Source organism: Mirounga angustirostris, unplaced genomic scaffold (genome assembly GCF_029215605.1).
Source record: "Mirounga angustirostris isolate CCGP_5_RB_7025 unplaced genomic scaffold, mMirAng1.0.hap1 SCAF_13, whole genome shotgun sequence".
Lineage (NCBI taxonomy): Eukaryota > Metazoa > Chordata > Mammalia > Carnivora > Phocidae > Mirounga > Mirounga angustirostris.
In genome coordinates, this window is record NW_026991721.1 from 2,588,590 (window position 1) to 2,598,821 (window position 10,232).

General features: G+C 54.4%; 1 protein-coding gene across 12 annotated transcripts in view; it reads right to left on the minus strand.

The window, feature by feature from the left end:
• The window catches only part of NADSYN1 (NAD synthetase 1), a 33,942-nt gene extending 23,821 nt beyond the window's left edge, over window positions 1–10,121 (minus strand). For 2 of the 12 annotated variants that reach the window (XR_008507420.2, XR_008507419.1), the window contains exons 1-5: window positions 9,936–10,121; window positions 7,499–7,559; window positions 5,402–5,518; window positions 2,931–2,984; window positions 2,369–2,458 (exon numbers count right to left, since the gene is read on the minus strand). Coding sequence is in view for 9 of the 12 variants with exons in the window: in XM_045893049.3 (XP_045749005.2) it covers window positions 2,369–2,458; window positions 2,931–2,984; window positions 5,402–5,518; window positions 7,499–7,559; window positions 9,936–10,020 (407 nt within the window). In the remaining 3 variants the exon portion in view is untranslated. Of the gene's footprint in view, window positions 1–2,368; window positions 2,459–2,930; window positions 2,985–5,401; window positions 5,519–6,589; window positions 6,645–7,498; window positions 7,560–7,777; window positions 8,009–9,935 lie in introns of all 12 variants that reach the window. The other 10 variants (XM_064576040.1, XM_064576039.1, XM_045893055.3 and 7 more) reach the window with 10 other exon arrangements.
• Window positions 10,122–10,232: the final 111 nt, after the last annotated feature.

Here is a 10,232-nt window from a genome sequence, read left to right on the forward strand (position 1 = left end):
GGGGAGCTATCCTTCACAAGACCCCTTGGAGTGGCGCCCTCGCCAGGACCTGGCGCTCTCCAACCTTTTAATTTTACCGCTCGGGTGGCACAGAAAGAAATCTCATCATGGTGCCTGTTGATATCGGCCTGATTTCTAGCAATACCCAGCATCGATTCATGTGTTTGTTTTTGCTTCTATCAAATTTCTCCCTTGCTCTTTGTACCTTTATTTTTCTGTTTGAGTTTCTCTGAGTATTTTTTCTGTTTTTTATTGATTCAGGAGTCCTTTAAATCCCTGAGCAACAACCTTTGGGCATTCGACAAATATTTGCTGGGTCCCCACCACCTGCCAGCACTCTTCTCAGAACTAAGGAAACCACAAGGACATGGATGCCATGTTAACACCTGCCATGCGCTGTGCTCAGCGCTTTACACACAGACTCTGTCATCCCCACAACCACAGCCCTACGGGATCACTGCCGTGACTGTCCCCAAGGCAGAGAGAGATCGGGTCGCTCTGCTGGCCTGAAGTGGCCCAGCTGAGTGGCAGAGGCAGGTTCGACCTCCCAACTCCAGAGACACCTGCTCTGTAAGGGCTGCAAACTAACCCCTGTGTGGTTCAGTCAAGGAGGGCACTCAAATAAAGTGCTTTACATAAGAAAGCATGAGAAAACGAGAATGAGCTCTCAAAACGAAAAATAAGATAGCTGAATTTAAATTTCAGTAGAGCGGAGAGTAAGATGATGGAATCTTCTAGAATGTGGCAAAGAAAAGATAAGATGACTAGAGGAAACGGTCCAGGAAATCGAATCCCCAAGCAAGAGGTGTTCCAGAAACAGAAAATAGAACAGAAACTCGCCCAGAAAGGACAGGACAACCTTTCCCAAGACTAAGGGACCAGGGTCTCCGGGTCACAGGGCCACAAGAGGGCTTCACACAAGGGCCCAAAGACCCACACCAAGGCCCATATAACAAAATTTTAAAAGACCAAAGATAACAAGAAGCTTCTCCATGTGCCCAGGAGAAAAGAAAATAATCACATGAGAGCTAAAAAGACTCTGAGTAGCACCAGACTTCTCCCCAGCAAGAGCACAAGCCAAAGGCAATCCTACACACGATACATTTAAAACTATGCAGAAAAGTTATTTTTAACCTAGGCTTTTTTTTTTTAATTCTGCAAAACTATTCATCACGTGTAAGAGTCCAATAAAGACATCTGCACGCAGGCAAGATGTTAAAAAATTCACCTTTAATGGATCGTTGCTTAGAAAGTATGATATCATGATTTACCTTAAGAAATATATTTGGTCTTCCTGGCACTGAGCTCTTAAAGCCCTTGGATTTTCCGGAGATAAGAGCCATAAAGGTGTTTTTACATTAATGGTGTCAGTGGGAAAGGCCTTCTGGTTGCCAGGGGAGCCAAGCCAGGGATCAGGAAGTTGGAGCTTTTGGACCCACCTCCAGACCTGGGGAAGGAGCCAGACTGGGGGTTGAGTTCAGTGGCCAAAGGCCAATGATTTCATGAATCATGCCTTGTAATGAAGCCTCCAGAAAACTTCCAAGAATGAGGTTTGGGGAGTTCTTCGGTTGGTGACTGCGTGGAGATCCGGGGAGAACAGTACACCCCCAGAGCCCGCCCTGTGCATCTTTCCCACTTGGTTGTCTTGATTATATCCTCTTAGAGTAAACCGTGATCTAGAAGTCAACCTCAGAGGGAGTGGTAGGAACCTCTGGAATATACTAGAAGCCACATGCCAGCAAATGAGCAACTTGTCAGAGACAGTGATGCAGGGGGCTGGTCAGCCCAGGACGGCGAGAAGTCCCACAGAACTGTGCAGGAAGGGGGTGGCGGAAGTACAGAAAACCCCGAAGTTTTCCTACATACAACTATGCAGCGTCTGAAGATACAATGTCGGAAGCTGCACCTGCCACAGCCACAGGACCACATAAACGCCAGGAACCCCAGCGAGAACAGCGGACAGGTTTCTCACCCAGGGGTGACCATGCCCCCAGGGGACATTTGCCAAAGTCAGGAGACATCCAAGGCTGTCACAAACAGACTACCTACGGGGGAGGCCAGGGAGGCTGCTGCACCCCTTGCCATGCAGAGGACAGCCCGAGGCCGCGGTGGACACCCCGGCGTACAGGATGACTCTGGACATGAGATGTCCGATGGGCCACGGTCGATGAGCTTTCTGTAATCAATCGGCCGTACTGTAACCAGCAGCCTCAAGACAGCTGTACCTAAAATGGCAGGAACTTGCCCCCAGATTCTCTCGTATCTCCCCCAGGATGCGGACCACGACTCTGCCCAGGGAAGACATGAAACAAGCATCCACAGAGTGGCCACAACCTGTGCTTCCCTGCTCGGGGCACCGGGGACTCACCGGTTCCGTGACCACGGGGTGAACCAGCGCAGTTCCCGGTAGTTGCCTTCGTTGGCCAAGGCCATTTTGGGTCTGATGAGCAGGATTCTCCTACAGGGAGGAAAACAGGACGGCTCTTGAGATGAGCACCCGTTAACAAGGGGCGGCCCACAGGTCCACCCTCCCCTGACGGTGGACGGTGACTGAGCCGCCAAGACCCAGCAGGCGTGCTGAGCTGTGCGGGCAGCTGACGTCCGGGGTCCGCCAAGACAGCAGGACACACCACCCTCCGTCGAAGGGCAGCAGCCCCACCCTGCGGTCTCTCTCCTTCTAATACCCGAAGGTGAGCGTGGTGGGCAGAGGCCAGGAGAAGCAGTGATGCCTGGGTCACCTGCCCGTATGTGGGCCCCCCCCAAGGACCAGACGTTGCCGGAAGCTGCCTCTTAGCACATGGCTCCCAGGGAGCATGCGGTTCCCAGGGCGCAGGGTTCCAGCGACCATGCGGTTCCCAGAGAGCATGCCGCAGGGCAGCAGAGCCTGGGGGAGGCGGCGCGCGGGGCACTCTCTCCCGGCCGCCACCTACCTGTTAAGAAATATCACCCTGCAGTTGTAGCGGACATTCCGGTGCATGACAGGCCTGCGGAGAGAGGGGGCACACACGTGTCTGCGAACAGCAAAATCCTATGTCCGTTTTAGTACGAAGCCTCCTCGAGCCCTGGAGGAGAAGCAGAAGGCTCCCCAGTAGCTTTCTCAGAGGGTTTCTGCCCTGAGATAGGCTCTAAAGCGGGAGAGACTCTTCCAGTGGAGCGTAATCATTCCCTCTCAGGGCTCTTCCTCTCTCCTGGAACATTCTCAGACCTTCCAGTGGCTGCCCCCCCATCTGCACGCAGCCCTGTCACCGTGTCACCTCTCCGTCCCCTACTGGCCTTAAGCACCAGCCCCTGCGCCTTCCTGGTTCTCCTTCAGAGCACCTCCTGACCTGTGGCCTGCGCCCCTTCCATTTGCCCACCACTCTGTCTGGACCCCTCCCACAGATATTGTGCTTCACATCTCCCCCCTCGTGTCCTCCCCCTCTGCAGGAAGCGGGGCACTCTGCTAGGGGGAAGCTGGCCAGGTATCAAGGACATCATGATATTATTATTGTTTTGTTTAGAAGCTTATAGGTCCAAATAAATGTTAGATGTGAAAAGAAAATATCTTTATAAATATGAGTCTTAATATCTTAAGAGTAAAAAGTATAGAAATAAAAATAGGATTACAGGGCGCCTGGGTGGCTGAGTCGGTTGAGTGTCTGATGCTTGATTTCGGCTTGGGTCATGATCTTGGGGTTGTGAGATCGGGCCCCATGCCCGACTCCCAGCTCAGCGAGGCATCTGCTTCTCTCCCTGTCCCTCTGCCCCTCCTCCTTCTCCCTCTCTCAAATAAACAAATAAAATTTTTAAAAAGTAGGATTATAAACTCTAAGCCAAGAGAAGAAAGTGGAGCACAGAAAAGCACCAAAGACAAGGGAAACCCAGAGGGAGACAACAGGGCCCAAGCAGGACTATGCCCCTGTGGCAGCTGAATCAGGAAGCGCAGGGACGTCCACATCCTAATTCCTGGAGCGCCAGGAATTGTAATGTAAGCCCCCTCACATGACGACAGGGGCTTTGCACACCCTGAGATGGGGAGATTATCCTGGACTACCTGGGCCGCCCAACGTAGTCACCAGGTCCTTACACGAGGGAGGCGGGGGTCAGAGCGGGAGCAGAGGTATGGGAGACCACTGCTGGCTCTGAAGGTGGACCAGGGGTCCTGAGGGATGCAGGGGCCTCGCCAAGCAGGACTGCCCCCCAAGAGCCTCCAGGACCCAGCCTGGCTGATCTGAACCATTTTTCAGACTTCTGATGTCCACAAACATAAGACAAAAAACTTGTGTTGCTTTTGTGTTTTACGTTTGCGGTCATTTGTCACAGCAGAGATAGGAAACATCCAGAATCATAAACGTGACCAAACTGGGTCAAAAATCCTGTCTGTGACCTGTACCTCTGAAACAAATATTATATGTTAAAAAAAAAAAAAGCAGGAGGGGAAGAATGAAGGGGGAGAAATCGGAGGGAGAGACGAACCATGAGAGACGATGGACTCTGAGAAACAAACTGAGGGTTCTAGAGGAGAGGGGGGTGGGAGGGTGGGTTAGCCCAGTGATGGGTATTGAGGAGGGCACGTTCTGCATGGAGCACTGGGTGTTATACGAAAACAATGGATCGTGGATCACTACATCAAAAACTAATGATGTAATGTATGGGGATTAACATAACATAATAAAATTGAAAAGAAGAAGAAGAAGAAAAAAAAACCCGTCTGTGAGCTGCTGAAAGGAGGCCCCAGTAAACACGGGTCACAGGAGGTGGAAGGAAGTGGTGGGCACACGCAAGGCTGTGCTAAGAGGAAAGCAAACAGGGCTCTGCTTCCGTCAGGCAGAACCGACCTGAAGATTTAAACAGGAAGGACACACGAGCCCACTGAGGGGCTCTGGCTTTGCGAGGACGGCACACACAGGAGCGGAATCCCACCCGTACGACCCGCGCCTGGGGACCCGCGCGCTACGTGCCCGCGCCATACGGAACCTGCCCCCTACGTACCCGCACCGTATACACCTGCTCCTCTGGACCCCACCCCTACGTACCCACGCCATATACAACTGCACCATCCGGAACCATATGGCCTGCGTGTTGATGTGGAGTGATGTGGCCTCATCCCAAGACTTACCATTAAGGGAAGAAAGTTCCATATGTGTGACGGGGTGAACACCATGCTCCCATGGTGCACAGTGTGCTCCCACACAGGCAGGAGCTTCTCGGGGAACCTGTAAAAGCTGCTTCCTAGAGCTGCCTCTGTTGCGGGACCTAGGGGTCTACAGGCTGGGGGGCGTACAAAACCCGCTTTGCAACATAAGGCCTTCTGTATCTTTGAAGTGTGCAGATCCCGAATCCCTGAAGGTAGGCCAGCTCGCACCCTGAACCTCCCTTGTTTTCTGAGCTTGCCTTCCCAGATGTGCGTGTTAGCACTTACAGTCCCACGTCGCAGATGATATCCTGAGTGACCGGAGAGTCCAGAAGGGCGGCCAGGACTTGGAGTGAATGCAAGAGGGTGTCCGACTCGTAGTAATGATCCCAACACCCGTAGCCACTGCAGAGGAAGGGAGCAGGCAGGTGAGCCCTGGAGACGCACTGGGGGAGTGGGGAGGGGCAGCAGGGGCCCACGGGCCAATGGGGTCGGAACATGCAGGGGTGCAACCAGCGATTCCACTGTGCAACCGGAGTTAGGATCACTGCTACAAGAGAGGATGCATTTCCCCAAAAATGAAGAAACCTCTGGCCCCAGGCTCTTTTTTCCTAGCTTTAAGTTACAATGAGAAATTCTCTCTTGTGTCAACATGTCTGCCTGTGGATGTTTTTTTAACTTTTAATGCAGCCAAAATCACATTGATCTACAAAGCCGAACCCACAGGAACACGTTCCTCAGACAAGGAAGATCATTAATATCATTCCATTATCACTCACAGAGTGACTCTTAGTTCTTGCTATGGTTTGTGCTGGTAGCAGGCTGGATGGTGTCCCCCAAAAAGCTGTGTCCACCTCCTAACCTCCAGAGCCCGTGAATGTGACCGTACTGGGGGAAGGGTCTTTTTTTTTTTTTTTTAAAGATTTTATTTACTTATTTGAGAGAGTGAGAGAGAGAAAGAGCACAAGAGGGGGGAGCGGGAGAGGGAGAAGCAGACTCCCTGCTGAGCAGGGAGCCCGATGTGGGACTCGATCCCGGGACTCCAGGATCATGACCTGAGCCGAAGGCAGTCGCTTAACCAACTGAGCCACCCAGGCACCCCTTGGGGAAAGGGTCTTTACAGAGGTTATTAAGGATCTAAAGATGAGATGAGCCTGAATGACCTAGGCAGGTGCTGAATCGAACAGGAGGAGAAGACATGGAGGGGAGCGGTATGAAGACAGAGATAGGCGACACGCGGCCACAGGACAAGGGGTGGGAGCGGAAGCTGGAGGAGGCAGGAAGGATCCTCCCCTGGAGCTTTTGGAGGAAGCTTCTGGCCTCCGGAACTGTGAGAGAGTCAGTTCCAGCCACCCATGAGGCCACCCAGCTTGTCGATCCTGTAACTAACATCCTCCGCCTTATAAAATGACAGGTCCAGATTTGGGGGCCAGGTGTGGGGAGAGCACAGGACAAAGAAAGGAGTAAGGACCTAACCTGGAGGTGTCTGGACAGCGATTATGCCAGGGGGACTGGGCTGCTGAGGGCAACCCTGCAGTGGGAAGAACAGACAAAATACAAACACTGAGCCAGGACCTCAGGGGTAGAGATCATTTACACACCCCAGGACCCCAGGGGCAGAGGAGTGTCTTGAAGAGCAGGTTAAGTGAGGGTGCAAATGCTCTTGGCTACCACGGGAGACACAGCCCGAGCTGAAGTTGAGATTCCAAAGACAGAAGTCCAGCTCTCGAGGAAAAGGACAGGAGTGGCCTCAGGGGCGAATACAAAGACACCTGGGAGGTGAGACTTTCTGTTTACACAAAGCCCAGAATCCAAGGCAGGGACGTGGCCTGAGGAAGAACTTCTGATCCCACAAATGGCCAGGACCTGTAAACACGTGTGAACCCAGAGGGCAGCTGACATCTGTCACAAAAGAACCGTAGCTCATAAGACACTTGCACACAGCGACCACTTGCTTATTTCTGAATAAGGGACAAGGAGGAACTGGCTTCCCGATCACTTCGAACAGGCAGAGTGGAAATGATCACTCACACTCACTTGTGGAGAGATGCCGAGACCAGTAAGTGAAACGTGCTTGTGACCAAACATGAGAGGGAGGGCCTGGGGAGGGTGGTGGCCAGCAGAAGCGGCTCGGACATCAGTCCAACTGCCGAGTCCTTGCTCCTCTAGTGACCCGACATGGGGCTCCAGGCCGGCCCAGCCTGGCTGGGCACTCTTGCTCAGAGGCATCAAGCAGGCCCACTCGCGGGCTTTCGATGCTCCTCAACAGGCCCGGCCATCTGCACCTCTCCATACCCACCCCCCTTCCCAGCGTTTCCGCTGCGGGGAGCTGATGCGGATCCCTCCACCTGCCTGCCCTGTGGGGTCTGTGTGTTCTGCTCTCACCATATTTCCAGTTCTGGTCCCAGCCTGTATCTTGCTCCTTTGCGTTTGGCAATTTCAATACCTGAGAGAGAGAGAGAGAGAGAGAGAGAGGGGAACAATTTCAGCACCTACAACATGGTCAGAGGCAGATAAAACACTGCTGTAATAGGCGTGATAAAAAGCCAAACCACAAACAAAAGCACTCAGTGATCTCCCTGACCCCATGCAGCCAAGGACAGGCTCTCCCACAGACTCTGCTTACACCGGAGGGAAATAAGACACAGGGCCTGCAGGGCTGACCTTAGCACCTGGGAGGAGGCAGCCACACCCTGGTAGTTCATTAACGGGCAGATATGGAAGACCGTGTGCAGGGAGAGGGCAGGACTCGAAGGACCACAGCCTACAGCAGCACTGGAAACCTCTGGTTTGGGGCAGCGGGGCCCAACGTGCACCTGCGGAGGAGAGGCCACCTGAACAGAGACTCAGCTCTGGCCACCGACCGCCTCGCTCCAATTAGATATGCTCTGCACTCTGTTAAGATGAAAGCAGATTGAGGTTGAAAGAAAGAGGTTGAAGGTCTGGGGCACATGGCTGAAAAGATGCCCTCTCTAGCATCCTCCTGTTCTTACTGCAAACACTCTTGCAGGGAGCAGCTCAGAACAAGACGGCCTGGGGTGAGCACACCTGCAGGGTTGCCCAGGACAGCCCCACTCTAGCTATAGGTCTGAGTAATTGGACCTTTCATGCTCACAGATGGGCTGGTGCCAAGGCTCACTATATGGGGGCCCCCCCCACAACAACCACACCCTAGTCTCTAAGATTGCAGGCTCACCCCTTCCTCTGCTTCCCTCTAGGGGCTGGCTTCTCCCAAAGTCTACCCATCAGGACAGTCTCTAGGCACCAGACACAGTAACAGCACTCCCGTCTGTCTTAAAGTCTGACTTGCTTCAAGCTCATGTGCTCCTTGCTTGCTGACCTAAGTCCCTGGGTCTGTAACAGAACTAACCTACTCTCCTTGAGATTTGCAGACCACTGGGCTCACGGAGTGAAGGACCTGACTCTCCCAGATGATGAGCCCTGACAGCATTCGAGAACAGCTGAGGGGGCGGGATGCTAGCGAGTCCGTTCAGGGTCATGTCCACATCTAACTGCCATCTGGGCACCTGCTTCTCCTGCATGCAGCCCCCCTCCCTCTTCCTGCACCATCCCCTTTGAAACCCTCAGGCTCCCCCTGGATGGGAAAGATGGACTTTGACACGTTAGTTCAACATCTTCCCAGGTTGCCTGGTTCCTGAATAAAGCAAGTTTTTCTTTACTCCCCATCACTTGTGTTGATGGCAAGCTGCCGAAACTGAGTTAGGAACCAGTTCTCTGTCTGGTAACAAGACCACCTTTCGTGGGACACTTCTTCACAACATCTTCGCTGGTGGTTGACCACCCTCTTCCTTAAATGCCTCTAAACATGGACAACTCAGCCCCTCTCAGGCATCTCAGCCCTAACTAAGCCACACTGGACCCCAGAGGTATCTGAGGACAGGTAAGCCTCAGTCTCTCATCTCCATCTCTGCCTCTGCAGCCACGCTTTTCCTACCACGAGTGTATACCATGGGCACCCCCAGGAACGGTAAACCACCCCCAATTCGGGGGGGGCCTGGGCACTTACGGGGGCATCATTATGCATCATCTTATCCGTCCCCACCAATTCGGGGGGGGCCTGGGCACTTACAGGGGGTCATTATGCATCATCTTATCTGTCCCCACCAATTCGGGGGGGCCTGGGCACTTACGGGGGGGTCATTATGCATCATCTTATCCATCCCCACCAATTTGGGGGGGCCTGGGCACTTACAGGGGGGTCATTATGCATCATCTTATCTGTCCCCCCAATTCGGGGGGGGCCTGGGCACTTACGGGGGGGTCATTATGCATCATCTCATCGGTCCCCCCAATTCGGGGGGGCCTGGGCACTTACGGGGGGGTCATTGTGCATCATCTTATCTGTCCCCCCAATTCGGGGGGGGCCTGGGCACTTACGGGGGGGTCATTATGCATCATCTCATCTGTCCCCCCAATTCAGGGGGGGCCTGGGCACTTACGGGGGGGTCATTATGCATCATCTCATCTGTCCCCCCAATTCAGGGGGGGCCTGGGCACTTATGGGGCGTCATTATGCATCATCTTATCTGTCCCCAAGCCCAGGGCTGCGACTTTCCACAGACCAAGGTTGTGTGTGCCTCACAAGCAAGCAGGCCCAGCAGGCCTGGACCTTCGCCAACCCCCACCCCATAACCCTGTCACTCCGGCCCCACTTGCCCCACCCCGTCCCCCCTCACACCCTGTCCCCCTCGGAACCCCGCTCCCCCCCCACCCCGACCTCCCCACACCCAGCCCCACCAGCCTGTCCTACCCTGTCCTCCCACTCCTCCCACTCCCCCCACCCCGCCGCCCCGAGACTCACTCTTTAAAATCCTCTGCAAATTACCCTCGAAGTCCAGGGCCCATTGGTTGAGCGCGCAGGTGGCCACGGTCACCTTCCGGCCCATCCTGGCCGCACTGGCCTGGCCTCTTCCGGGTCGTCCCGCCGGGTCCCGCCGGGCTTGGACAGCAGAGCCGCGGCGACAGGCCCCGCCCCCGCCCGCGGAGTCGCGGCCGCTCCTGCGCAGGAAGGAGGCCCGTCCGCTCCGCCCCGCCGCGAATCCCGGAGGAGTTCCTGCAGCCCTGCGACCCACCGCGGGGGCCGGTCCCCGGAGCGAGC